The sequence below is a fragment of the Leptonotus elevatus genome, chromosome 8 (genome assembly GCF_054856555.1).
Source record: "Leptonotus elevatus isolate MCC_2025b chromosome 8, RoL_Lele_1.0, whole genome shotgun sequence".
Classification (NCBI taxonomy): domain Eukaryota; kingdom Metazoa; phylum Chordata; class Actinopteri; order Syngnathiformes; family Syngnathidae; genus Leptonotus; species Leptonotus elevatus.
The window spans coordinates 475,264-502,951 of record NC_141246.1 but is presented as its reverse complement, the minus strand read 5'-3'; the positions used below and the strand labels follow the sequence as shown (position 1 = coordinate 502,951).

The following is a 27,688-nucleotide window of genomic DNA, read 5'->3' as shown; positions in this document are numbered from 1 at the left end:
TTCCATCTCTGACACTGCATGTCCATCTTTTTACTGCGGCCCATTTTTAGAGTCATCATTTGTTTTGCTGTCCCTAATGAAGTGGCAATATGAAACACGGACCTCAAAAAAAAAAGAAAAAACAAACACGGACCTCGCATACAAGTCAACATTTTCTCATCAAATGGAAATGATGCCAAAAGAATGCAATGTTGATTAAATAGATTCGATTCTTACCCGGCAGCAGGCAAATGTCCTTTTGTCAATAAAAATAAAATATAATAAAGATTTAAAAAAGTAAATACGCCAATCATAGAAGAATTGCGAAGACTTCGATCATGTTGTTGTTGGGGTCACGTGTCAACTCAATGTGGAGGAAAAAGAAGAAGCGCAGAACGTCTGCCTTCAAGCTTCTGCAGGTCCGCGCGCGCACACGCAAGCGCGTCCAAGAAGCCGTCACGCGCAATCGTGCACGCGCCACCAACGTTTACTACTTTGTCTGAACTGTTCAGCTCAATAAAAATAAAAGTCGTTTATAGTGAAGTGACAGTTGAGTCAAAAGCCAGCGCTTTTTTATCCATTGACATTTTTTTATGTCACAACTTAATTGCAGCTACGGTTGCCATTACTAACTACAGTATTACATTATTTTAATATTAAGATATTTTTTCAATCTTATTTTAAATATTTAATGGTAAATTGACTTATATAGCACCTCTCAGTAAACTTTAGACCTTCAGCCCTTCACTCACTCACTCACATTCCCTCAACAAAACGAAAAGCCTTTTAAATAGTCATATAAATATATGAAGAAATATTACATATATATATATATATGTATAATTATTTTTTCACGCAAATTTCGCTGATTTACTTTTGAAAAATAATTGTCACTTTTGCATAAACAATATTGTTTGTAAACAATACAGTATATACATAAATGTCGTTTCTTTAGAACAAAACCAAATATTAATCAATGGAAAAAGTAATTGAAATCTTAGAATTCGCTGTCACTTATTAATACCAAGAATGCAACAAGACTGGCGTCATTTATTGGGAAAACTGTACTAAAAAAAAGAAAAGATTGCCCTTTTTGTCCTTTATCTGAAACGGAAATGCCCTATTCTCTATTGTTGTGTGATTGTACACAAGATTGTACCTATTTTGTTTGTCTTTGAAACAATTATTTACTGACGTAAGGCACGTCACTGATAGGTGCGTGCGCATCCCGGAAGTACTGTGTGCGCGGGCGACGAGCGCGCTCCAACATGGCTGCTGCGCAGCGAGTGACGACGACCCGCGAGAGGAAGGTAAAAAAAAAGTTGAAAAAGCGAATTTGTTACAGGAAATGACATCGAAGAGAAACGACGACGTCAGCCGTCGCGCGTCGGGCGCGTTCGTCGCTTGACGACATCGAAGACTTTGGAGACTTTTTACTGGCGTCAAGTTGACGTCGACTGACATCGAAGCATCGGGACTTCCGGTATTGGAGGCTCCCCAAAATACAAGCACGTTTACGCGCTAGAAATATTGTCAATGAACGCATTCGCATATGAATTGTGCCTGCTAATAATAAGTACAGCTTTTATTTTGGGAGCTTTTGAAATGAACAACTTTGGTGAACATACGATTAACAAGTGTGTAATGTGAATCACTCAACTTAATACTGTCATTCACTGCAAATCATGCATATTTGACCTTCTCAGATATTTTGCAATCATCTGTTTTCACTTTGGAAAACAATGTTCACCGTTTTGCCAAAGCGGAAACGAAATTACATTCATTTGTGTTTGTACATTTACCGCACGGGCTGGCCGTATGACGTCATGCCCTCTTTTTGAACAAAGGGATGATCATTTGAAAATGTTTTTTTTACAAATCCAGTTGATCAATTCATTGAGAAAAGTCGACAGAATATTATGCTAGACGTCTGTCGACATTTACTCTTATTTGTGCATTTCCTACTGAATTGATATGAACGTGTCAAATAAAGGAATCGCAACCCAAACAATCCAATTAAGAATTCAATCCCAACGTCGATATAGCGTCTCGTATTTCTTTGAGAAATTATAAAAAGCCAAACAACCAACTCGGATTCAAATTCCAACAAGCCGTTCATCTTCTGATTGAACCCAAAAATGTATCATCAACAAAAGGAATTACCGGCAGCAGTCAGGCATTCGCGTACTTTGTCTCTTCGTATTTAACATTTTAGCAGAGCAAGAAGTGGCCTGATTTTTTTATTCTTTCAGCGTTATTTCGCTTTTTGTGTGTGTTTTATTCTTGCTTTTGTCTCATGTTGTCATGGTTAATGTGGGAAAAATAATGAGCTGTATTTTGGACTGGCCCATGAAAACTCCCGCAAAAATCAACAAGTCAAATGGAAAAATAGCCTGGCAATTCGTTTGTATTTATTGATGACGTTTTTGTGTGTGCGTGTCGTCCTGGTCTCCCTGCGCACGAGAAGGAAACGATTACAAATGTGCCCCCCCCCCTTTCTTCCCAGAAATGGCAAATTGACAGCAATGAGGTCCGAGCCGACGTCAGCGGCAACGTGAGTCAGCGGGAAGCGGACAGCAAAATGGTACGAGACGCGCGAGCGCCACCTCGCAAACGCTCGGCTAACAATCGCACGTTAATCGCAAGCTCGCAATTTTGGCCGCAGTCGGTTCCTTTCCGGGGCGACGTCCGAGGCGGCATGCATCCGGGGAGGAAGGTGGTCATCGTGGCCATCGTGGACCCGAACCCTGACAAGTAAAAACTTCAGCCTTCTTTCCTGTCCCCAATTCGAACCCGAACTTCATCTTCAAACGCTCCTTTCACATCCAAGCCTTACTCGCAGAAAATGTGCTTTTGAATGTTTGCGTCAGGTTCTACGTGGCGCTGACGTGCGGGCGGGGCATACGGGGCGAGCCGCCGCCCGACGTGGCGCTCGAGATGTGCGTGCGCTTCGGGGGCCGGCGCCAAGTGCTGCGTCGGGCCTGCGTGGCCGGCGCGTGGGGCCGCGCCGACAGCGCCGTGCCCTTCTTTCCGTTCATCGAGGGCCAGCCCTTCAAGGTACGATGGGGAATATGGCGCCATGGGAAAGAATAGGAAAGTAGTCATTGATGTCAAGGAGGTTTGGTGTTTCTAGACTGGCTGAGGGGTTTAAACGGGTTAAGGTATCAAATTGTTAGCTTCGACGTCTTGTAAGGCGAGACGGAAGACCGGATTTTCATCCGTTGCCTTGATTGGTCAAAACAAAATGTGAAAGATGCCGTATCGTCCAATCAGCTGGAAGTATTGTACAGCAAGCCCCGCCTTTCCCAAACGGGTCTGCCAGATTGATCATGTGGAAAAACTCCCTCGGGTGAATCACAATGATCAATTTGGCTGGCGAGGTTACCAAAAAATAATCATTTGAATAATCGTGATTATGATTTTTTTTTCCTCCCATAATCAAGCAGACTTGTTTTAGTTTTCAAAACACACTTTGTGTTCCAAATGAGGGATTTAAATCAAATTGGGCTTTCAAAGTCGGGTTTCAAGCCTGGCTTTGGCTTTCAAGTTCAAATCAGAGTTGAAACAATTCATGCAATGAACCTCCATATGCAATAAAAGTAGTGCTAGGGCGCCATCTTGTGGCATTTGTAACTCCTGTTGACATGAGTTGAGGATGTTGATTCTGACAAATGTAGCGCTTTGGCACAAGATGACAGCATGCGCGTGTGTGCGCCCAGATGGAAGTGGCGTGCGAGTCGGGCGGCTTTCGAGTCTTCGTGGACGCGCAGAAGCTTTTTGACTTCCAGCACCGGGTGGCGCCGCTGCACCTGGTGGACACCTTGTGGGTCAAAGGCAGCGTCGCCATCACCAAGCTGGGCTGAAGGAGCCCGTGAGGACGTCGCCGCGGCAACAGCGCTGCACGCTCGATTAGGTACACGGCCGACACTCCCTCTTTGGGTCACATGCTCACACCCTTGACCTCATGCTAGGTGGCTACGTGTTAGCATGGGAACTATTGGAAGCTGATTCTCAGTTGGAAATGGAGCCCGTTGACGCAAATGAATGGAAATGCCATGAATACACGCCTCCAGCCAACAAACAGTAAAAAAATAATTAAGGGCGAATTCCGATGTTTGGCAGGATTACCGATGAATCGGATTCATTTTTTAATGAAATGACTTTTTTTTTTCTCACAACAATAACGACATCAATTACAGGCAGAATATGTCATTGTTTGTAGGGATGCTGCGATTCGATCATTTGACTGGAAATCGGTGCAAAAAGAGCGTTTTTCTGAAATGTTATCGAGAGGCGGTCGGCAGCGAGTTCTCGTATATGCCATCGAGGGACAAACGTTTGCGAGCGTTGGCCGAGCCGGCGAACGCGTGCGGCTGTCAGGCTTTGTTCAAGGTTTGCAAACGTTGGCCTGGAGTTTGAACGAGCTTCTTTGCACAAAAATCCACGACTTCCTGAACTCGGCGCCGCTCCTTCGTTTCCTGACAAAAAGTGGCCAATTTCTTTTGTGTGTGCAGTTTAGTCATCAGCTGCGGAGGCTGCGTCGTGTTCTCAGGATGGCCCGAAATCGCCGACCTCGGGAGAGTGCTTTTTTTGTGGCCAGTTGCAACATGGCCGCCGCTCTGCTGGAGGCCCCAAAATAGCACTTGAGAAATGCAAGATGGAGCCTCGCGTCTTTGAGAGCGCGGCTGCTCGTCGAATCGTCACTCGGGATCCAAACACTTGAGGCGGCGAGGACAGCCGGGACGCGCCGCAGGACACGCGAGAGCCAACGCGCGGCTGTTGCCGGCAACCGGACGTCTGCGTACGCCTGCCGCGCCTGCAACGGGGCTCGTGGATCCCGGATGAGAACAAAATAAATCGCCGTTCGACAGAAGACGACGTCATCGTCGGCTTCGATGGACAAATACAAGTCATTAGGTAATGTTGATTTTTACCAATAAAAAAATAAAAAACATACTCACTGATTTATTTTCTTCCTTTCCAATATCAGCGGTTCAAATGACCTTCGCTTTATGTTGTGATGTCAGACGATGTTTGACCGTTTCAAACGAAAGCAAATATCAGCAGACGGGTCGGGCTTTTTTTTTATTTTTTTATTCGTATGATCGTACCTTTTATAAATGTCACTATTGTAAAATGTGTGTTGTTAATTTTTAACATTTTTAATCCTGCAAATGTACAACAAGCTACCTGATGTAAATAAGAGCAATTATTGATTAAAGATGAATTGTCACGTGCATTATTGTGTTGTTTTTCACGCTGTTGATTGTTTCTGCATTGTGAGTTTGTTCCATAATTTAATGCATCATACGCAACAGCGCTGCAAAATATATTCGCAAAATTCACATTTGACAAATGGGTTGAATAATGCAGACTTCCTGCACATGACCAGACTGTCAATAAGACGCTCGCGGTCAGAAGGCAACCATTTTAGTTTCCAGAGCGTTTGACGCTTGCATCGCTAAACGGAGTCACGATGACAGCCATCAAGCATTCATCTCAATATTGCGACCGACTCGCTGATCTGAGGTTTGCATTTGACAGCAGTTTTTTTTCCTGCTGGGTTTGACATGAACGTGATTGTTGATAGTTCTGAGTTGACAACATAATGCAGACGAATCTTTGAGCAACACCAGGAGAAGATATCTTAGAAGGCAAAGTCCTTTTCTTAGCAATCAAATGTACATGAAGCGCTTAACCCAGATGTGCTGCTACATCTGTATGCCACACATGGTGGTGACGTTTTCGAGACCGTAAATCATGCATCAAGCCCGGCTGCCGGTCGACGACGATTCCGTGGGTGTAATAACAGAAAAAGAGTTGAGAAGCTCTTCCTTAAATCCAATTTTTATCTCATCCCTGCTTTTCGGCCCCCTCAACTTTTTCTTATTCCTTCTGCATTTTCCTAAATTTCATTTGTCTTCTTTTTTTGCAAGCTGCTCCTTCGACTTTGTCTCGGGCCAACTTTTTGCCGTGCTTGTTTTCTGTCTTTTCCGACGAGGCGAAAGAATGCGCCGCTGTTTGTTTGGGCGCTCGCGCGGTGCATGCCGGGTAAGTGGGAGGCATTCAGGCCGGCCCGCCCGCCATCCGCCCGCCCGCCGTCGTCATAGGCGACCTCGTCGGTCCTCCTCCCCCACAGGCTGCGAAGCTCCAGCGGCCGAGCGCTCGCACGGGCTTGACTTCGGGCTCCACTGAGTTGCAGGAGTCCTTCCGCCGCGTCATGGAAGCTCTCGTCGAGCGCGTCAAGGTGCGTCAAAAGAGTTTGGTTTGTTGTCCTTTTCGCCAGGAGGGGGAGGAAGAAGCAGCAGGAGCGTTGAGAGAAGAAGAAGAAGAAGAAGACGAAGAAGAAGAAGACACCTGCTGTCAGCGCTAGCTCGCCTCGGCTAGCTCCAACTTGTGGCTCGGCTCGGGCTAGCCGCGGCTGATGCTAACCGAGCCGCCCGCTGCCATTTGACGCCGTCGACGACACTCGCGTTTCACGTTGAACCTTTGGCCGCCGCGCAAAGTAAGCAAGTCCATTATTCGTCGCCGCCGAGGAGAAACGCGGAAATGACAACAAGCTCGTTTGCGTCGTCAGCGACGAAGCTACGCGCTAATGCTCGCCGCCGCCGCCGCCGCCGAACCTTCCGGCCCATTCGGACGGACTTGTTGTGAGCTGCCGTTCAAAAAGTCCCAGCGTCACAAACAGCAACGAAAAGCTCTTGCTTGGTCGACGGCGTGTACGTCAGCCCGCGTCCGCTTGAAGTCCGCCCAAGTTGGCTGTTTCCGAGTCGCCGCCGCCGCCGACAGCCAAGCTAGCCGGCTAGCCGCTTAGCCTCCCTCCCTCTCAGCACAAGCAAACGTGTGGCGAAAAGTGGGCGAACTTTGGTGCACTTGGGCCATAAGGGGCTCGTCAAGATGCCCCACTTGAGACCCAAGTGGCTCGTGGGTTAGCTCGAAAGCGAGTGCGCAGGCTTGAGCTGCCAAGTCAGCACCAAGGTAGGTCCAAGAGTGGAAAACGTCACAGGTGAGTTGATTTGCATGACAGCAGCGTTTTCGCACAGATCCTTTCAAGACGATTCCGAGGATCCAAGGATTATTTTCCCGAGACAAATACGAAAGAAGTTCTGACTCTTGCAAATCACCACAAATGCAAGGCAATAGAGATGCTGAATCCGAGCGTCAAACTTCACCTCTGCTGTCTGCACGACAAAACGACTTCACACCAGGTCAATGATCAAATGAAATAAAAGCAACGCAGCACTCGATCTGGATCTTGATCTTGGGTGCAAGTGCACGTGGTCACTTGAAGTAGGAATAAGTTAGAAAAAATACAACCATGAATGGGATAAATTATGAAAGTAAATAAACGGCCCCAAAACAATCGATGAATGTGTGCGAACCCAACCTCGTGATTAAAACCAGGACGTGTTCTGCATCATCTGTTGTGGTGTTTTGTGCAGCCCAATCGCTTAATAGGTCCGCTGATACAAAAAAAATGGTTTCTTCTTCCTCAATGGCACATTTTATAATGACTTAAAAAAGCGTGTGTTTTCCCCCTAGAGTTATAAAGAGTCACGTTTTGTAAGCAGTTATTGGAATTTTATTCTGCCCGATATTGAATTCAGTCAACGCATGGAAAAAGTCGCTCGCAAAAATCGTTTGCTGCTTGAGTGACGGGTTCCGAACGGCAGCCAGAACAAGTTGCACTGTGACAAAAAATGCTCAATTTGTCACGTGGAGATGAATTAACGTGCAAGTGGAATTGTCGTTATTTGAGCGGGAAACTAACGTTGAAGTTGACATTTGTTGAAGCGTTGTTGAGCGAAGTAAAAACATGTTGAGCGACGTACGACAGACCATCCAATCAAAGGCGAGTACCAACTTTACATGGCAGTGTCAGTCATTTAAAAAAATGTATATTTCAGGAAAATTGATGAGTTTTTTTTTTTGTCGTAAATTGATCTATATTTTCTTATTCTGCTTAATATTGCTCATATTCCACATGAGTGAAGCAGCAAAATCCAGTAATTTGGATCCATCTCACGGGGCGGCCATTTTGCCACTTGCTGTCAACTGAAGATGACATCACGGTTGCTCAGGAAGCAATCATTCAGAGCTCACTTGTTTTCTGAAGCTGAGCTGTGATTGGTCGTTGCCTGAGCGACTGTGATGTCATCTTCAGTTGACAGCAAGTGGCAAAATGGCCGCCCCGTGAGATGGATCAAAACAATTTTGCTTCATAACTCATATTCCACATGAATCCACAAATGTAATATTAAGCAGAATGTCATGTTCACTCTATTGAGGTCACATGTAAGATATTAATTTGTCAAGAAATGTTTAACTTGTCAATTGAAAGTTGAAAATGATTTTGAGAACGCCGAGCGACCTTAAATGAAGCCTGCTGAGAAATCAACATTGGTTACATTTTTCAAATTGAACATTTGTCCATTTTTCGAATGACTTGATTTGTCTTGGAGGATTTTCGATGTGTTTGAAGTTCTTTTAGAAGATTCAACAAAAATGGTGACCATCTTTTCCGCAGTTAGTGAAGAACTTGACGCAGAACATTTCCTAAATGACAGTCTGTCCTCCCGTCGACCAAAATGGCAGCCGGCAAGCTGAACGTAAAAAGAAACCGAGCCCGAGGGTTGTTTGGCGGCCGAACGTGTCATCTGTTGACTGAGTGTTGCCACGGCGACGCTGACACCTTTCTCGTTTGCGCGGCAGGTGTAGCAGGACGGACGAGTCGTCATGGAGCCCGACGTCATCCGGCTGTACTCGTCGTCCCCGCCGCCCTTGGAGGACGGCGAGGAGGAGGACGAGGACGAGTTTGGCGACTTTGGCGCTTTTTCCACCGTGTCGTCTAGCGTCAGCTTTGGCGAGCTGGGCGCGCACGGCCGCGCCTCCTTTCCCCCGGATGCCACCTCGCCGCCGGAGCTCCTCAACGGCCTCGCCGCCGTGCCGGCAACGCGCCACGAGGCAAAGGCCAACGGCGTGGCTCCCGTAAGCCACCCGGCAGTCGTGGCGAGCCGCGACTTGTCGGACGTGAAGAGACCGGACGCTCGTGTCGCGGGCGGCGACGGCGGCGAGATCATCACAAACGGATTCGCGGCCGCCGCCGACGACAAGCCGGGGCCGCAAACGTTTGCGGGCTGTCACGCCGGCGATAACGCTTCGGAAGGCGCGGATGGTCTCGATGCCGAGTTTGCCGATTTTGACGCCTTCTCGGATGCGGGACGCCAGCTCGGCACCGCGCACGGAGACGGCGTCTGCCAGGGAGGCGCCACAGACAGAACTGGACCCGACGCTGAGGCCACGCCTCTTCCAGGATCATGTGACACGCAGACAGGCGCCGAACCAAGTGATGACGACTTTGCACACGACACAACCGCCGCTCACGCAAACCAACCACCCGCCGCCACCGGCGACCGGGCTGAAGATGGCGTCAATGGCGTTGGCGGTGCCGATGTTGACGACGTCAGTCTTGACGCCGTTTGCGTCGACGGTCCTCACGTTGAAGCCGTGTGGGTCGAAGGTGACGGCGGCTCCGTTGACGGCGGCTCCGTTGACGGCGGCTCCGTTGACGGCGGCTCGTCGCCCGGCGATGGCCTACATTCAGACGGGAGGACCTCAGAGACGGAAACGGAGACGTCGTTAGGCCGTCCGCTGTCCACGGACGGCTTGGAGGAGTACGGCGACGTGAGCACGACAGCCTCCGCCCCCTCGCCGCCTCCCCTCCTGGAAGAAAACGCCGACCACAGCCAGTTGGACGACGACGAGGAATTTGGCGATTTTGGAGACGCGGGCTCGTTGGGCGACCAATCATTTGCGAACTTCAATCATCAAGAAGCGTGCCCGCCGCGAACTCGTGACGACTTCAACGCCGATGAGGAGGGCGGAGCCTCTTCTTCGGCACGTTTCTCGGCCGCCCAAGCCAGATGGAACGCTTTCAAGGAGGAGGAGACGGAGGAGGAGGCGGCGGCGGCTGAGTGGACGACGGGCGAATCGTGGGCGGCGTTCAGCTCTGAGGACGACGCCCATCCTGCTGGCGTCGACCTGGAGGAAAATTCCAGCGCGGACAACAGCAAACACGCGGTGAGTGCCAACGTTTGGACATGTAACATTCCTCGGAAATCACAATGACTCATCGCTGGTGAGCTATTTTTCGAACAGGCTACTCATGTTGTCCTTGGACGCTACGTTAGTCACGCCTTCCTTCAACTTTGTAAAGTCGAAATGTGCGAGTCCCGGTGCAGATATTGTTAGCGGGCCGATACTAGCGTTATTTCAAGCTATTGGATACTTTGTGAAGGGTGCCGACTGGGGCCTGACCCATAAGTATTTTATGAGGACAACGCGGATTTTTGGCAGGAAAAATACTGATTGCTGAATAATGACAAACGTGTTTAAGTGCATTTATTTAAGACTCAAATTATTATTCATATTTTTTGTCATTCTGAACAATTTCATTTAAACTAGGTTTGATTTATTAAAAAATAAATCTTGTGCAAAGTGTTCCGACACTAATGTACACCGATTTTGAATCCGCTTTAACGTCAATTTAACATGCATAGCTTGGCGTGTTTTGTTTGAGACGCACCTCCATTTCACGATCGAGCTCATTTTCACATCGTGGTCCTTTAAATGGACAAATGAATCAAATTGGTTCGATTTAGCGGCCAGCGCGTCCGTGGCTGTCGGTATCGATTATTTTTAGAATCATATTTCACATTCGTGTATGTTACAAAAACATTCCCCCCCAATTACTCTTTATTAAGCCATCAAAAAATGTCCGCAATATCAATGAGAGGAAATGATGCACTCGCCGACCTTTTGAAGCGAATTGCTTTAGTCATTGTTTTCCAAACTAAAAATCAATCTTTGCAAATGTCTTATTTTGATTACATGCAAAAGATCATCTGTTTAGAAGGCCTTCAGAATAATACATGTTGACAGACTGAAACTGACAGATTTGAACCGTTTCAATCTAAATGATGACTTGGTTATTAAAATAGTTGTCAATTCGTTTGATAATCCATTACTTGTCAATTTTGACAGCACTTGTCATATATATTTGTTCAATTCTAGGCTAACTCGTGCCATTGGGTACTAGTTGGCCCCAAGGTCAGCACGAGTTGCCCACGAGTCTGTTGTAAAGATAGATCACCAATGATGAGACAATGGAATTTACTAAGAAGAAGAAAAAATATATATTATTATCATTTTTTTTAAACACAACACCTTTCTTTTTAATTGTCATAATTTTGCTGGCGCTTATCATCCGGCAGATCAAAGTCAAATTGGCTCATGCGTCTTCCAAAGTCGTCCTCACGTGTACTTCTGCGCCGCGTCTGCAGGAGGCGCTGTGGAGCCGAGTGGAGAAGTTGCTGGAGGCCAGCTTCCCCCAAGCCGCCGGCCCCTCCCCCGCCGCGGAGGAGCGGGTGCCGTCGCTCAAGACGCTGGTGGAGGCGCGCCAGGACGTCAGCAGGTGACGCAGCGAGCGGACGGACGGACGGACGACGGACGGACGGACGGTACGAGCCCGCCCGACAAACGGCGCATCATGTTGTGCTGCTTGTGGTTTGTGCAGCGCGCTTGGCGGCGGCGTGTGGACGCAGCTGCGAGACGTCCACGAGGCGGTGGGCCTGCGACATCAGTGGGGGGGCTCCTACTGCAACAAAACGCTGCTGGGCTGCCTCGGCATCGACACGCGGAACATTGTGAGAATCCGCAACTTCTTTACGCTCGCCACCGACGTTTGCAAGGGAACTTTTTGTTTTACAGAACCAAATAAATAAAAAAAGACAAAACTAATTGTTTACACTTATAAATGTAATTAGAGCCAGGATCATCTTTTTTTTTTTTTTATGTATTTCTTTTAGTATTACTTTTTAGCTGTCAAAATAATAAAAAAATTGAAAAATCCCTTCAAATTGGGGGGGGGGGGGGGGAATATATATATTAAAAAGGCTGGAATGTGATTGTTGCCCAAAAAAACCATTGAAATCAAGTCTGATTTGTGTACACATGCAAAAAAACTGAAACTTAAAAAAAAGTATACTTTTAAGTTTAAAAACTGGATTTTTGGTGCTGGAAAAAGTTATCATTGAAATCAAATTTTTGGTGGGGAAAAAAATCCAGTTAACGTCATAGATATCAAATGTGGGATTCTGACCTGCGTGGAAATCCATTGAAAATGTTGAATCCGATTTTTTTCTTTCTTTCTTTTTTTTTTTTTCTTTACTGAATGGGGTGAGTTAAAATGTAAACTGTATTTTTGTGTGTGTGGAGCGTGGATGAAATATAAATATGATTTTGCTGGGGAGAAAATGCATCCGATTTTCTGGAGCAAAGTTCAAATATATTTTTTTTTCTCTCTCTGGCTTTAATAACAAAAATTTGTGATTCTCACTAGGGCTGAGTATCGATTCTAATTTCCTCAATCGATTCGATTTCGATTCACAAAAGTTCCGTTTGATTTTTCCCGATTCGATCGATATTGATTAATTATGTTACATCAATGTTTTGTAAATATCAAGGACATGATAAAAACATTAAATGCCAAATACCTTTTTGGGTGAAAGGATTTAGTTTATTCATGAAAGTAAGACGTAATAATCACTTTATTGTTACACAGAATCAGCAAGGATGAAATAAAACCATTTTCATAATTCAAATGATATAGTAGTTAATAATATAATTATAAATGAAAATGACTCTGAATAGTCTTAAAGTGCAATAAGTCAGGTCGTTCATAAATATAAGAAAATACTTTCACAGTTCAAATTCATGTGAGCAGTTTGATTGTATTTTCTTATGAATTTATAGAAAATGAGATCTTAAATTTCACGCTTTTTGTGAATCGATATCAGGCTTGAAAATGAAAATGGATTCGATAGCGACTCTTTTTTATTCGTATGTATTCATTGTTTTAACCCAGTTCTAATTCTCGCCTGCCTCGTCCGTGCGTTCGCCAGCCGGCGTGCCTCCGGTTCCGGCCGAATGGCGCTTGCCACTTTTCTGTTTTGTTTTTGCTCTTTCCCATTTGAACTCTTCACTTGCTCGTGACTGTCTTTGAACCTCGTGCGCTTTCAGCTGTTCACGGGACAGAAGAAGCAGCCGCTCATCGTGCCCGTCTACGCCGCCAGCCTGGTGAGTCGACGCGCGGCGTGCTTGGCGGAGGACGAGATGATTGATTGACGATTGATTTTTGTTGTCCTCAGGGCATGCTGGAGCCCACCAAAGAGCCCGCGAAGCCCGTCTCGGCGGCCGAGATGATCGCTTCCATCGCACAAGCGCCGGCGGCGGCGGCGCCGGACGGCGACTCCCGCTCCTCGGATGTCATCCAGGTGGGCGGTGTGGGAGGCGGGCCGCATTGCGTTCGGGCACCTCTCTGATGTTTGTTGTCGATGGTCCGTGCAGGAGGTGCTCCCGCCCGTCCAGTTCGACTGGAGCACCAGTGGCCTTACCAATCCTTTGGACGGTAAAAACCTCAGCAGAACCCTGAGCTCTTTTCCTCTCTGTGGCGAATTCCTTCACAAAGCAAACAAATGGGCCCTCGTCATGAGGCTTCGGGCCGCCGGGCCATCGGGCCGAACAAACAAGTTGGCATCCATCGCAATCACTTCCGGCTCTTTTGATCGATTTTTCAAGGCCCACAGAATATTGCGATCAAAACATGGAATCTACCAAAAGGAACTTCTTCTTCCATCAGGAAAAAACAGCACATTTCTATCTGCTTCATTTTCGCAGCAGTTAGCATTAGCATATAGCTAAGTTTCATCATTAGTCACAAATCTATTTAGAATTGTGAGTAAAAGAGATTTTTTTTTCAACATGGCTCTGGTTGAGCTCTTTGGCTCTGCTGCCACCTGCTGGCCGTTTGTGTAATAACTACCATTTCTTCAAACGTTCTTTGCAGTCGAGAAGCTAAATCGAAGCCTTTTGTATGCTCGAGCATTAAAAAACAACAACATGTAAAAATACGTCTTTAGGACACTTCAAACATTTAGAATAGAACGTTTTTATACTTTTTGGGAAGCGATGAGTTAAATATCAAGGACATGATCAAAACGGCACAAAGCTTACATTTTAAATAAAATGTTATGGAGGAAGTAACTGGTTAAATGATTTAGTGTTACACAAACATTGGTTCGATGATGAAAATGTTTTCCTAATTCTCATTCAAGAATTGTAAATACAAATAAAAAGATTCTGAATGATCTTAAAGTCACAATAAGTCGGGTAAGAAAATTCTTTGAAATTCATTTCAACACTAAATTTCAAGAAAACCGTCAAATACAACAACAAAAAACACTTGGCCTTCAAAAATTAAATTTTCTTATACATTTATGGAAAAAAGATGTTAAAATAATTGTTTTATGAATCTGTCAGCCTTGAAAAGGAAAATCGATTCGATATCCATGATTTGCTTTTTGGTGAGCTGAGAAGACATATTTACCAAATTAAAGATAAATTACAACAAAATAGCTTTCCGGAGAAAACAAACAAACATTCCAAGTATTTGGTAGTAAAACGAGGAACGTGCGCTTGGGTTGCGTCCACCGCATTTGTTGGGTTGAAGCAAATAGTCGACTTTAGCATTTGCAATTATTGGTCCAAATCGATTGCATGCGTTTTGGTGGCAAAAAAGTTGTGCTTGCTTTTTCCAAATTGGCTCCACTTTTTGAGATATGACATATTTTTGTTTGAGAAAAGGGAAAAGTAATGACTTTACGCGCTCATTTTTTGATGCCATCAAGACAGTAATTGGGAGTGATGGCAAAATGAAGCTTCATGAAGCATTTGCGATACTTTTTGACTCCTCTAGATGGTGCTCTTGGTTTAAAGATAAAGGCAAGTGCAATGAAAATGGATTACATTTGCATTGCATCTTTGAATCATGAGTGCCATCTTGAGGAGTCTAAAAGTATCGCAAGTGCTTCATGAAGCTTCATTTTGCCATCACTAGGAATTGGGAGTCTTTGTTATGCAAATTGTCATGTGCCAGAAAATTGGGCAATATTGGCAGCGAACAAATAGAAAAAAAGCTCATGTCAAAAAATATCCATCTCAAAAAGTAGAAGAAGAAAAAAAAACGGGTGTCATTTTTGGACTCCAAATCGCAAAATGACGCCGCAGCCATTCGAATATGTTTTGCTTTTGAAATGACTTTTTTGTTGGCCGATCACGTGATTGCGCAACTGGCAGAAAGCAACGGCCGCTGCTCAGTGAAGGTCGCAAAGATACGTCAATCATCAAAAACAAGACGATCATGAATTCTAATTATTCAAATTTACTGCCAGCTCACTTCAAATGCATCCGATCCATTGTTCTCGTTGAAATGAACACTTTTTTTCAAAACGGATCATGAGAAATCTCGCCACACTTTTGTGCTCCAAATGGATGCGCCGCCCAGCCCTAATGAGGCCCATTTCTTTCTTTCTTTCTTTTTCTCTCTCTCTCTCTCTCTCTCCTTCTTTTCCACCTTCCTTCCGGTGCTGCTTGTTGTTGTCATCACGCACACGCAGCCAGCGGCGGCTCCTTCCTGCTAAACCTGGACTTCTTCGGTCCCGTGGACGACTCGGGCTCGTCCTGCTCGCCCGCCATCCCAGGTCAGCCGCTTTCACGGCCGCCCTCTCTCGCTTGCCTCCGCTCGCTTTCTCCCCTCGCTCGACCAGCCGCCGCACTGCGCCGCGTCGCCGCGCCGCAGTGACGCCTCGCAACTCTTTTTGCCGTCCCGCAGGCGTGGACCCCGAGCTGGTGGAGCTGACCACGGCCAAGATGGACTCGGGCGGCGCCGGCGGCCGCGTGGTCGACGCCTTCGCCCGCCTCATGTCCACCATGGACAAAACCAGCACGTCCACCAGGTAGGGCTCGCCCAACCAGATGCCAAATTACGCTCGGGGTCGTTTTCTGCCGTTCGAATCTGAATTCAAATTGGAAAAAAAAGATCCATTGAAATTGGAAATGAGACTTTGCTCTGTGTAAAATGTTGATTCCAGTCAAATGAGGAAAAGTGGGACCCATGTATGTTTAGAATAATCTTTTTTTATTATTATTATGGAAATCAGATCAGAATTTACATTTTTGCAGGGAAAACATATTTCCCCGATAAAAATCGATTACAGAATTTTTGTGGACATCTTTTTTTTCCCAATTGAAATGGCAGAATATTTTTGGTGGAAAAACAAACTGGGATTTTTTTTTTTATGGGGAAAATACACTTTTAAATAAAAATTCATATTTACTTTTTATTTTGTATTCTTTAAAAAACAAAAGATTAAAACCAGATATTGTAAAAGAATAATGTTCAAATTTATAAAAATTGGCAATTGAAATCTGTTAGAATCAAAAATGTACATTTTGTGGTTGTGATCAAAATCCTTGGATTTTTTTCGATTTTAGCTTTAGACTTTGATATTAAGGCCATTTTTGGCCGCTGTTGGCACAACACGGCAAGATCATAAAACTGTTTTTTTCTTTTTCCATCTTCTGCACATTCTTGCATTCTTTCTTCTCCATCTGAATCCGCAATTGTCTTGAAGTGAAGCCCAAGTGGTTTCGAGGTTCGTGTTTGCGCTTGGCGCGCACTCGCGGCGTTCACTGACCTCCTCGGACCCGCAGATACGGATTTCCTTCACGTAGATGTCAATTCCTTAAAGTGGCGCGATCCATTTCTGACAGTCCATGAAACGGCAAAGTAATAAGAAATGATTTGTTTTTGTTCTTGTACAAAAATGAGAGGAATTACAGGTGGGACTTTACAGCATTTATTTCTTTATCCTTAGAATTAACTCCCAAAAAAAAGAATACATCACCTGTGAGTGTCAACATTTTGTTTTGTGGTTTGTATTTATTTGTTAGTTTTTTTTGGAAGAGAATACAAATTGGACAATTGGTCTGGCACGAGCAGTTGTGTATCAATTTGCGAATATTAATTTCACGGAATTTTAATGAAAAATGTGAGGACTTGCGTCATGGAACAAACTGGAGCGCCGAGCATGCTAGCGAAGCGAAACGTGCCGACGTGTTTGTTTCTCCGTTTTTCGCCCCCCCAGGAAGACGCGAAAAGACGAGAAGCTGAGCTCAGAGGCGGCCGAGGTGATCTGCGGCCTTCCCGACCTGTCCTTCATGACGGCCAAGGTTCTGATGTTCCCCGCCACGCTCATGCCGCTCGCCTCGCAGGCCACGCCCGACTGAAGAGCTCCGCGCGCGCACGCGCGTCCGCCCGCAGGTTCCCGCTGGCATCAGCCCTTTTTTTTTTTTTTCTTTCACTCCGTTTTTCTTTTTGTCCTCTTTTTCATTGAAAGCATTTATCATGGCGGGGGCGGGGGGTGGGGGTGGACTTTTTCCCACGCCATCTTAGCTTGCGCGGTGGTGTGTATATAATCAGGGAAGGAACGCTAACGGTGATGATCAATATCTAATCAATCAATCTATCTATCCATCCATGGATCTCTCTGTGGACTTCGGCCGCTGTGCCTGCTGCTGACGTCGCTTTGAATGTCTTCACGTGCACAGCGGCCAGCTGGCGTGCGGGCGAGCGTCTCGGGTCCCAACGCCGAGCGTGCGCGCGTGTCAATGAAGGGACCAATTAGTGTGCTGCGTTGCCTGTGGATTTAGTGTGCGTGCGTGCGTGCGTGCGTGCGTGATAGTGAGTGAGTCAGGAGAGCTCTTTGCACACAGTCAAGATGAAATGGATGTAAAAAAAAAAAAAAAAAAAAAAAGTTCCTATGGAAGAAAAGCAACAAGATGGAATCACTGGATTTGGCGCCCACCTTTGCGTGGGTGCGTGTACGTGTGCGTGTGCGTGTGCGTTTGTCCACTTGACTTTTAGTCGACACAAATTAAACTAATTTAAGAGAAATCATCAAGTTGTCGTCTCACACGTTCTTTCCCGGCACGACGTATAGATTTTAAATAATAATAATTTAGGCCGATTCCGGTATTGGGCAGAATAAACTTCCGATCGCTGATTAATCAGCCAATTTCATTGAAAAAATATATATCATAAGCAAAATAATGTGTTATTTGGTCCCTTAAACACTTTCAACAGTCAAGATGTGAATTTTGGGACTTGAACTGGAAGAAATTGCTTTGTTTTGCCCAAATTTCATGAAGTAACGCGATACGCCGATGTTTGTTTTGCTGACGCGGTCGTCGCATTCGTACTGAAGCGTATTGCATTCAAATCTGCGGGTTTTATGACGCATTTGTTCGTGGAGCTTTTTTTTGTGTACATTTTGAGTATTTTTTTTCTGTCATTAAAAAATATTCCGAAAATCGGCGGGTTGTATTCAGAAAAATTACTCCAAAAAAGGAATTTTGCTGACAGACTGATGATGTCATCAATCTCAAGCGAACATAGCATCGTGATGGCCACATTGTTTACGTGCATGTGAATCCGCTGTAGTGTGACCTTTTTTTTTTTTTTACATGCTAAACTCAAGTATGTAGAGCGACTCGCCATGGCAACTTCAATCCAGTCTGCAAATCTCCCCGCGAGAGGTTCGACTGCCGATCTGGCAAAAGTCAGCTGAGATACAGAAGATAAGCAAACGTTTTGTTCTCTGGCGAGTTCCGGTGGAACGTCACGCTTGGCGTGCTGGGTTGTGCCGCGTGATGATTGGCAGTCGTGTCCCGTGACCTGCAGCAGCCATGACGTCACGGCCTTCTATATGACTGAATTGAAGCAAGAGGGCAGCCATCTTGCACTGCCAACTACTCTCGGACCCCAGTTTTAAGAGCCTTGCCAAAAGCAAACTTCACGGTTTACGTCACCTTTCAAATGATCTCAATATTGCGCAATCTTTTGAAACACTCGTCCTTATTTTAGGTATTGTGAAGGAGCAGCATCGTTACGTTGCGAGTAACTTTTATTTGGAAGATTTCAAGCAAGTCTGACCTCATAAGAATTGTTTTGCGTGTTTTAAAGGTGATCATTTATCAGGTTTAAATGAGGCCTGCGGAGTAACTGAATTTTATTGATGACGTTCTGCGCTTGCTTGATGTAAGAACACAAAACATGACAAAGTACAATACATCCCAAAATAAATGATAAAGCACACACAAATGAAAAGTTGCATTTGCTTTTCTATTTGGAGTGTCCAATAATAATTAATTATATTATTATTAATTAATTAATATATATTGTTTGACTTGATTTTCAAAGATAAAGAAATGAGGTCCTCGATTATTGTACCGACATTAGCCAGTAAATGCCATTCAGTCTGTATAAACAAGATCGATGTTTTTGGATTAGCAGTCGGCCAAGCGGGAAGTCAGACGTGCGTGGCTGTGACGTCACCGCGCGCGTCCACGAGGCTGAGCGGAAGATGATGGCGGGCGACTGCTTTCTGACGCCATAACGCCGACGTCGCCATCTTGCGCGTATTTCCGTATTTACGACCACCACCACGACGACGACAGCCCGGTCGCGGCTCGCAACCGCCGCCGCTCGTCGTCGTCGTTTCTTCCTGCCGCCCAGCGCACAATGACCGCGGCCCGCAGACGCCAGTCGTGCTTCTTGTGCGACCTGCCCCGCATGCCGTGGGCCGTCATTTGGGACTTCAGCGAGGCCGTGTGCCGAGGCTGCGTCAACTACGAGGGAGCCGACCGCGTCGAGTCGGTCGTCGACGCCGCCCGCCAGCTCAAGCGGGCGCGCGGCCTCCACGAGGGCCGAGCGGGGAACAAGCTCCAGCACCACCCGGCCGGGGGAGAGCTCGCCTCCTCCCGCTACCCGCTGACCGACAGGCCGCCGCCTCGCCTGGGCCCGGAGTACCAGACGGCGGCGGCGACGACGGCGGCGGCGGCGGCGAGGCTCGTCAACGGCTTCCCCAAAGCGGACGAGCCGCCCGAGCTCAACCGCCAGAGCCCCACCAACCCGCGGCGAGGCGACGGCGGGAGCGCGGTGCCGCCGCCGGGCCTGGTGCCGCCGCCGCCGCCGCCGCCGCTCCACGTCGGCCACCCGCGCATGCTGGACAACATGGCGGCGGAGAAGGGCAGGAGCGTGCGCGAGCTCATGGCCGCGCGTGCGCTCGACGCCAGGTTCAACAAAGAACACGCGGCCGCCTCCTCCAAGGCAGGTAGGGTGACGTCACGACCACCGGAAGACATAACCTCGCCTGTGTTGACGTCTGACGCTCGGCCGTCGGAAAATGACGTCACAGCGACAGGCGGGCTTCGCTCCCGACCAATCGCGGATCACCTGTTTGTCGGTTTGCTCATGTGACGTTGGCAAGAGGAACCCGTGCGACGCTGTGACGTCATTTTCAGACAAGCGGTCGAATGGCCACCCCTCGCAATTGCTTCGTTCGCATATCAACAAATAATGCAAGTATGAATATTCACAATTGTGTGTAGATGTCAAAACGTTTGACTTGATTGACGCTGCTAAGAAATCTTTTTGTTGAACGTAAAAGCAAACATCTGTATGAGCTTCATGCCAATTGTCATCTTATAAATAGTGCTGGCAAAGTTTAAAAGCACGCGCCAAAAATGTGGAAGACGTCCACATAACTTGAAAAGTCAAAAGAATGAACACATAATCGGAGCGCTTCAAATTTGGCGGGAAAAAAACGCCTTTTTAATGAAGCGATTAATCAAAATTTTAATACATCATGGCGGCGCAACGATTAATCAACTGGCAATGATTTTTGTTTGATTTCAAATTGTCCAAATGTTTGCAATTTCAGCTTCGAGACGGCAGAATTCAAAACAAACGTCTTCTTTTCTTTGGGACGTATTGATCGATTTGTTTTCATGGCAGCGTACGGAACAAACTCGAGCTAAATTAGAATTGATCCGTTTAAAATGATGCCCGGTTGCTAAAAAAGTCATAAGCGTCATCTGAGGAATTGATTAATCACCAAAATAATCAATTGTTAAAGTAGCAATGTTGCAAGAATCAACAAATGAATCCCAATTATTTTGTACATCAATATGAATTCATTTCTTTTCTTTTTTTGTCTTAAGATATTCAAAAAAGATGTAAACGGATTTTGTCCTTTTCCCAGCTTTGACGTCGTCAACGAAATAACTTTCAAGTCCAAATATGGCTTGCATGTCCTCGGTGAGGACGAATTCAGGATCCGTCTCCGATCGGTCCTGAAAAACCAACAAAGCGAAATCTCACGTCTTCGTCTGCAATTTTGAGAATTCATTTTTCTACGCCAGCAACATCACGAGTGACGTCGTTCTTCATGTCCTTGCCATGAAGTCTTTTTGACCTCATGTCGTCTTTGAATCATAGGACGGACAAAGAATGACTTTGATTGCGAATAGTGACGATGAAAATCGATATCGGTCAATTAGGAGTCGTCAATACAGGCGAAAGAAAAAGCTACGTTGCAATGTTCTTCTTTAATGCATGGACCAAGAAGGCTTCAAGTTGTGGTCCGACATTCCAAATGGACATATGTGACATTTTGAGCTGAAAGGTTTTTATTTTTAATAGGCAAACTAAAAATAAACAAATGCCGACCGTCTTTTGTTCTTTGCCGATTCGATTCAAACAGAGATTTTTAGGATCTGTTGCCAGGCTAATGCCAGCGGGTCCTAATGAGCCCCAAGGGCAACATGAGTAGCAATAGTGTTTGAACTTGCGAAGTAGAATGTTTACTTTGATTTCTTTTCTTTACTTAAACTTAACACGGCCAAGCGTTTCTTAATGTATACCAAACGTTTGCCATTTGGTTTCAAAGTGAAATCGATTGTTTGATGGAGAAAATTTGTCTTTATTTGATGTTAAAGCGGACTTTCATAAAATAGCTTTTTGGGGTTGTCATTTCAATCGTGTGATGTCGTTCAAATGGAATATGAGCCAAACTCATAAAAGGCAAACGAGTTGCGGCATTTGGTTGGCAAAAGTAGCCAATTGTGATGATTTGACGAGCGCTCGCGTGGTCCGACGAACGGGTCTGACCCTCGTTCACAGTTTGTGCGTTTCTTTAGTATTGGAACTCGTCCCGTTTTCCAGAAGCGCCAGCAAAACTATCTTGCGATTTTGACTTGACTTGTCGTGTGTTGACGTCCTGCAGAGCGAGGGAAGCACCCGCGCGGCATGAAGCGGAAGGCGTCCCCCGAGCCGGACGGCGAAGCCTCGGCCCCCAAGTGCAACGGCGGCGAGGGTCCGCCGTGGTTGCCGCCGCCCAGCGAGGCGGTGAGGACGGCGGGCGCGTCGCCCGGCTTCTCGTCCGCCCTCTCGCCCTCTGAGGCCGCCGCGCCGCCTCCGCCGCACGCTCAGTCGCCCATGGCCGCCCTCATCCTGGCCACGGACAACGCGGGCGCGGCCAAAGGCGGGACCCCGTCGGGGGACGCGGGCGGCGGGCCGCTGTGCTGCACGCTGTGCCGCGAGCGGCTGGAGGACACGCACTTCGTCCAGTGCCCGTCGGTGGCGTCGCACAAGTTCTGCTTCCCGTGCTCTCGCGCGAGCATCAAGACGCAGGGCGCCAGCGGGGAGGTGTACTGCCCCAGCGGGGGGCGCTGCCCCCTGGCCGGGTCCGACCTGCCCTGGGCCTTCATGCAGGGCGAGATCGCCACCATCCTGGCCGCAGACGTCAAGGTCAAGAAGGAGCGGGACTCTTAGGAACCGTTTGTCTTGGAGCCCGTTGGACTCGTAACCATGGCAACAGCCACACACACACACGCATCTTTTTTGTACATTTCCCAACATGACCAATGGCAGGAAGCACTTGGCCAATAAAAACAAACCTGCCACTCTTGCTGTGTGTGCGTGTGCGTGTGACATGTTAAGGTAAGCGCGCCTGCCGTGCTGAGGCGGCTGCGAGGTCACGCCGTCTGAAAGGAGCGCACAGGCACTTCCTGTTTGTGGTCGCCATGGCGACGGTGCCAACATGGCAGCACGCTTTTGTGACCAGGCTGTTTTGAAACCGGCGACCTGCTCGCAAACCGATCCAGATTTTTGTAAGGCCCGACGGTCCCGCCTGAATGATGACAAGTATTGAGCCCACAAATACTTTGGAAACATAAAATGTCCTCAAAAGAAAGACCGACACAAGCCAACACAGCATTTTCCCTTCAAATTGCACAAAGTCAATGACAATCTCATCTTGTAATATCAAGTTCCAAAGGTCACAAAATGGCCAATCCCGAACGCAAATAAACACAAATGGTTTCCATTGAGCTTTTCTGGCTGTGCAAATATGCAAAGAATTTATTCACAAAAAGAATCGAGTGCAAAAGTAGGTATATGGTTATCAAAAAGAAAGAACGAAATGCATTCAACTTTTGCACCCTCCCCGTACAATTCATGAGATTGGCCTTGTTTATCGAACCAGTGCCGAAACGTGTGCCATCAGTCCAAAGGTTCGAAAACAAACCAAATGTACGCGTGACAAGTTATTCCAAGACATCAGCTTGTAATTGTTGCTGTTGTGCACAAGTTACCGAGAGGGGGCGTGTCCATCTAGCTCCCTAAATTCCAGGGATTTGCCGTCGGGGTAGGCAAGGGAGGCACTGGCTCACTGGCGCCCTCTGCTGTTCATTCCTTTCCACTGCATGGGAAGAGTCAAAAAACCAAACTCATCTGCGGACTTTTCATGGACTTTCTTTTTCAAGCCGTCATTTTATTGTTACAAATGTATAAATTTCCTGCTCAAATGCAAGGGAAGGTCGCAGCTGCGAGAATCACGCGAGTCTCGCTCCTTTGGTACGTTCGTACCCGTGCTTGCGTTTTGTCCATTTTGCAAAGGAAAACGTTTGGACACCCCTCATTTAAAAGTTGTCATTCTCAAATATGTTGCACATGAATTAATTTACTTTGCATGAACCAGTTTAACTTTCTGCAATTTCAAATATGTATAACAATAAACGCTTCAGGTTTTGCTGAAATATAAGCAACAGAGTCAAATTAATTTGGTGTAAGTGTGGCACGTGGGCGCCCTCTAACGGTATACAACAGAATCACTACCTGTACGGAGCCGTTGGATTTAACTTTTTAAACTGTTCTTGAATTTGAAGCACAATTTCTAAGTAATTGTGAGGCCACATATTTTTAGTGTGATTTTTATTCTCACTTTTTTTGGCATCAAACAACTTCCACATAAAACTTCCGATTGACAAATTTCATCTGGCTTCAAAAATGTGCGCCACTTTATCTTCTGTTTCCACATTACTGACAGTATTGGCACAATTTAAATATCAACTTTTCCCCAATTCCTTACTGAGCTATTGAGTGTGTTTTTGTTTTTTTGCATTTTTCCTTTGGATATCATTCGTTCCACTTTTCCATCTAAATGAATGGAGGATATTTTCAGATAACATTTTTCCATATCAATTTCAACTTGCTTCAAAAATGTAGACCTCGCGGGTTCAAGTGTCCTTTTTATTCATTTATCTTTCCACTACAATGAATACTTTGTCATTTTCACTTTATTTATTTTTCTATTTACTTGGTAAGCATTCGCCTTACTTAGCATTTAGCTATTAGCATTCCCACGCAATTTCTGCACTCGTTTGAAATACATTTCTTAAATGGTATATGTATAGTTTTTATTTTGTTATCCTATGGACTCATGAACAGCGTTACTGTTCAAACAATGCATATTAAAAGTGTCAAAATTAAAAATACTTTTTAGTAGTAAAACGTCCGTTTTTGTGTTTGTAACACAAATGTTGTCTCCCAGCGAGAGTTTGTGTGAAAAACTAACCAAAAATAGGCTCACAGCTGACAGACTAAATCTAACTAAGGACAATGACAAACAAACAAACCAAAAATCCGACTGTATTTTAATGCTGGTGATTATGGTGGGATGTTTTATTATTTTTTAACACGGTGTAAAATGTTCGAGGAGCACTGGATTATCATTTCCCCCGGATTTGCGTCTTTTCTGACAGGCGGTTGGCGGGCGACTGAAAGTCTGTGAAGGTTAGGGGTCCTTCCGGGGTCCTTCCTTCCTTCCTTCCTTCGCTTGCCGCCGCCGTCCGGAGTCTGAAACAGACGAGAAAAGGAGAGAAGAATCGCCGACTTGGCCGCCCGACGGAGCCGCACTTCGGAGCTATGATGGTCGGCAAATCGAGCGCCATCGCGGCGGGAGTGTGTGGGGCGCTCTTCGTCGGTTATTGCATTTATTTCGACCGGAAGAGACGCAGCGACCCCAACTTTAAGAACAGGCTGCGAGAACGTGAGTGCGGCTGCCGACCTCGTCGTTCTTCTTCATCAGAATTCAATCACGTCGGCTCCATTTCACGTTGTTTTGACGGCTCATCTGAAAGAGGCTCGGCGAGCCGGACTCCCTTCGCATTCCGCACATTTGAGTCGTTCCGTGACGTCACTGCGGCTCTGACGTGATTGTGGGCCACGCGCGGAGTTCGGCTTCCATCTGCCGACGCTCGGCAAACATTCGGCACCGGTCGATTCAAGTGTTTTGTTTTGTTTTTGGCCCGCCGGTTCTCAACGACGGCAGCTCGTGCAAGTTCGACGTTTGGTCCAACAAACGCCAGTTGACGTCATCAGCACGCGCTGCGACCAAATTCGACAACATGTCGAATCGTCACGATGTGCTGATTGTTCATGTTTAGTTATGAAACCTGTCCCGGCCCAACCGTGCTGTGCAATGAATGGAAACCGAACCTACCTGAGCATGAAGATGCGAATGTGTTGTTTCAGGTCGGAGGAAGCAGAAGGTGGCGAAAGAGCGAGCGGGCATCGCCAAGGTGACTCGTCCGTGTCTTTGATGAAAGAAAATGATGATGAACAACGCGTGTTGATGTGCACTTTTGTTTCAACCGCGAGCAGCTTCCCGATCTTAAAGACTCTGAAGCGGTCCAGAAGTTTTTCCTGGAGGAGATCCAGTTGGGGGAGGAGCTTCTGGCCCAAGGTAACGACCACGAGCGCGGCGAGGGTCGCCGGGCCTTTTCTGAGCGGCTGACCGCCTTTTGCAGGTGACCACGAGAAGGGCGTGGACCACCTGACCAACGCCATCGCCGTCTGCGGGCAGCCTCAGCAGCTCCTGCAGGTCCTGCAGCAAACGCTGCCGCCGCCCGTCTTCCAGATGCTCCTCACTAAGCTGCCCACCATCAGCCAGGTGGGCCACGCCGCACGCCACACGCCGCACGCCGCACGCCGCACGCCACAAGCCTTCTTTTCACCCGGGATATTCTAGCAAACACGTTTTCACTCTCAAAATGTTTTTTTTTCTAAAAACAGTTACATTTTCATTCAAATGTGTGTTTTTAAAAAGATATATTAGCTGTATATTTAAATGCTTTCTATTATTATTACCCTTGTTGGGGATGAATGTTTCAGATCATGGAGGGGATTATTATTATGCTTATATATTATTATTATTATTATTACTATCAACTGTACGGGAAATGTGCTTGTGTAATATGATTGAATGTTGTTTGAAACGGATTTGCCATTTCGCTTCCGTCCGCTCGGGACTGCCAATGAAAATGAGCGCAACTTTGCTAACTTGGGCACATTTCAATCATTCAAATCAATTCCAAAATAAATGTTCTGATGTCTTAATTGGCGAAGTGCTGATGACGATTTTCAGAATTGACCCCAAAAATCCACCGGCCGATTTCATCAGTTTTGAAAACGGCAACAAAACGAGCATCGGTATCTCCGTCGTCATGGAAACTATTTAAACACAAGCAATGCAACAACACATGTAGACTGGCAATATAATAATACGCACACAAATATTAGTATTAAGTGTTATTTTGTTTGAACACGTTTTCAAGAAGGTGCCGCCGCGCATAGCGCGATGAATTTGAACCCAATTTGAAGTCCGATCTCGCCAGAAACGACAGCTGGAAGACGACGTGAATGACGACGAAGAAAAACATTGGGACTCATTTTGAACGTCCGACGCGAGCTAGTGCGACATGTCGGCCATTTTATCGTTAGCCGTGAAATGACGAATGTGGTCCAAGCACGTGCCAAGTATTGTTGCGCAACTCGCTAATATATTGTAACGACGGAAAAGCCACACACCCGGCAACGCCATTCCAACCGGCGGGTGAAGACGCAACATCTGCTGTGTCCGCGCCGGAGAAAGGGGCGGGGCTCCCCGCATCTGGAACATCCCAGCGCCAAGAAGTCGGCGCATCAGGTGGAGCGCCGCGCTAAATGAAAGCATGCTAGCAAGCGCCCACTTGCAATCTGGCTCGCAGCCGCAAATGTAGCGCCGGCGGGTGACGTCGGCACGCTGCTGGCGCGTACGCTGCTGCGTTCAAGAGCGCCATCCAAAATGACAAACACGTCGACTCCCGCTCCGTCACAACTTGCGCTTTGGATTTATGGCACCGTCCGATTCAACGTGAATCGTGCCGTCGTCGTTACGATCACTGAAACTCCCCCCAAACCCCCCATGAAATATTTTCTCCCATTTTGGTTTCTAAACGGCACATTTTGTCGAACGGTGACGAACTTTCATGGCAGCTTCCCAGAACGAGTCAAACAATTCAATCCAAGCATTAAACAAAAATGTCAATTGTTTACGTTGTATTGATGAACGTTTGGTGTGTGTGCGTGTGTGTTAGCGTATTGTGAGCGCGCAGACGCTGAGCGAGGACGACATTGAGTGACGTCGGCCGTCTTCGTCTTCCTCGCCGTCTTCCGATTGGTGGTCCGATCGATCGGACGCTCCGCCTGGAAGCTCGCACGGCCATTTCTTGTTTTGTCCTTCATGTTCTGGTGACCTTTCACGTCACGTTCCTGTCGTCCCGCAAAACATAAAAGTGGGAACAAACA

General features: G+C 46.6%; 4 protein-coding genes across 8 annotated transcripts; all 4 read left to right on the top strand.

The window, feature by feature from the left end:
• The first annotated feature begins 1,194 nt into the window (after positions 1–1,194).
• Positions 1,195–5,218, top strand: LOC147169087 (galectin-related protein-like). 2 transcript variants are annotated; one of them, XM_086083422.1, is made up of 6 exons: positions 1,195–1,289; positions 2,486–2,563; positions 2,645–2,733; positions 2,850–3,036; positions 3,699–3,892; positions 4,532–5,218. In XM_086083422.1, exons 1-5 carry the CDS (start codon positions 1,248–1,250, stop codon positions 3,840–3,842), a joined length of 540 nt encoding a protein of 179 aa, XP_085939548.1. In that variant the 5' UTR covers positions 1,195–1,247; the 3' UTR covers positions 3,843–3,892; positions 4,532–5,218. The 2 variants fall into 2 exon arrangements, with proteins under 2 accessions (XP_085939548.1, XP_085939547.1); XM_086083421.1 differs by having other exon boundaries at positions 4,494–5,218.
• An 845-nt stretch (positions 5,219–6,063) lies between these two features.
• On the top strand, positions 6,064–17,833 carry aftpha (aftiphilin a). Of its 4 annotated transcripts, none has more exons than XM_086083409.1 (10): positions 6,064–6,226; positions 8,692–10,059; positions 11,322–11,452; positions 11,555–11,684; positions 13,060–13,116; positions 13,188–13,313; positions 13,387–13,447; positions 15,495–15,578; positions 15,710–15,833; positions 17,025–17,833. In XM_086083409.1, exons 2-10 carry the CDS (start codon positions 8,716–8,718, stop codon positions 17,164–17,166), a joined length of 2,199 nt encoding a protein of 732 aa, XP_085939535.1. In that variant the 5' UTR covers positions 6,064–6,226; positions 8,692–8,715; the 3' UTR covers positions 17,167–17,833. The 4 variants fall into 4 exon arrangements, with proteins under 4 accessions (XP_085939535.1, XP_085939538.1, XP_085939536.1 ...); XM_086083410.1 differs by having other exon boundaries at positions 6,084–6,484; XM_086083411.1 differs by lacking the exon at positions 6,064–6,226 and adding an exon at positions 6,499–6,957.
• Positions 17,834–19,251: 1,418 nt separating this feature from the next.
• LOC147169085 (interferon regulatory factor 2-binding protein 2-B-like) lies at positions 19,252–22,688 on the top strand. Its single transcript, XM_086083419.1, has 2 exons — positions 19,252–20,051; positions 22,005–22,688. Exons 1-2 carry the CDS (start codon positions 19,460–19,462, stop codon positions 22,550–22,552), a joined length of 1,140 nt encoding a protein of 379 aa, XP_085939545.1. The 5' UTR covers positions 19,252–19,459; the 3' UTR covers positions 22,553–22,688.
• A 2,174-nt stretch (positions 22,689–24,862) lies between these two features.
• Positions 24,863–27,688, top strand: LOC147169084 (mitochondrial import receptor subunit TOM20 homolog). The gene is made up of 5 exons (XM_086082345.1): positions 24,863–25,109; positions 25,595–25,641; positions 25,724–25,805; positions 25,870–26,012; positions 27,478–27,688. Exons 1-5 carry the CDS (start codon positions 24,986–24,988, stop codon positions 27,520–27,522), a joined length of 441 nt encoding a protein of 146 aa, XP_085938471.1. The 5' UTR covers positions 24,863–24,985; the 3' UTR covers positions 27,523–27,688.

Excerpts from the sequence above, each read along its gene's own strand:
- LOC147169087 (XM_086083422.1), top strand. The coding sequence starts at position 1,248 with ATGGCTGCTGCGCAGCGAGTGACGACGACCCGCGAGAGGAAG. Across the intron at positions 1,290-2,485 it reads CGACGACCCGCGAGAGGAAG|AAATGGCAAATTGACAGCAA; the intron begins GTAAAAAAAAAG and ends CTTTCTTCCCAG. Across the intron at positions 2,734-2,849 it reads GTGGACCCGAACCCTGACAA|GTTCTACGTGGCGCTGACGT; the intron begins GTAAAAACTTCA and ends TGTTTGCGTCAG.
- aftpha (XM_086083409.1), top strand. The coding sequence starts at position 8,716 with ATGGAGCCCGACGTCATCCGGCTGTACTCGTCGTCCCCGCCGCCCTTG. Across the intron at positions 11,453-11,554 it reads GCGCGCCAGGACGTCAGCAG|CGCGCTTGGCGGCGGCGTGT; the intron begins GTGACGCAGCGA and ends TGGTTTGTGCAG. Across the intron at positions 15,579-15,709 it reads CTGCTCGCCCGCCATCCCAG|GCGTGGACCCCGAGCTGGTG; the intron begins GTCAGCCGCTTT and ends GCCGTCCCGCAG.
- LOC147169085 (XM_086083419.1), top strand. The coding sequence starts at position 19,460 with ATGACCGCGGCCCGCAGACGCCAGTCGTGCTTCTTGTGCGACCTGCCC. Across the intron at positions 20,052-22,004 it reads GGCCGCCTCCTCCAAGGCAG|AGCGAGGGAAGCACCCGCGC; the intron begins GTAGGGTGACGT and ends GACGTCCTGCAG.
- LOC147169084 (XM_086082345.1), top strand. The coding sequence starts at position 24,986 with ATGATGGTCGGCAAATCGAGCGCCATCGCGGCGGGAGTGTGTGGGGCG. Across the intron at positions 25,110-25,594 it reads TAAGAACAGGCTGCGAGAAC|GTCGGAGGAAGCAGAAGGTG; the intron begins GTGAGTGCGGCT and ends GTGTTGTTTCAG. Across the intron at positions 26,013-27,477 it reads AGCTGCCCACCATCAGCCAG|CGTATTGTGAGCGCGCAGAC; the intron begins GTGGGCCACGCC and ends CGTGTGTGTTAG.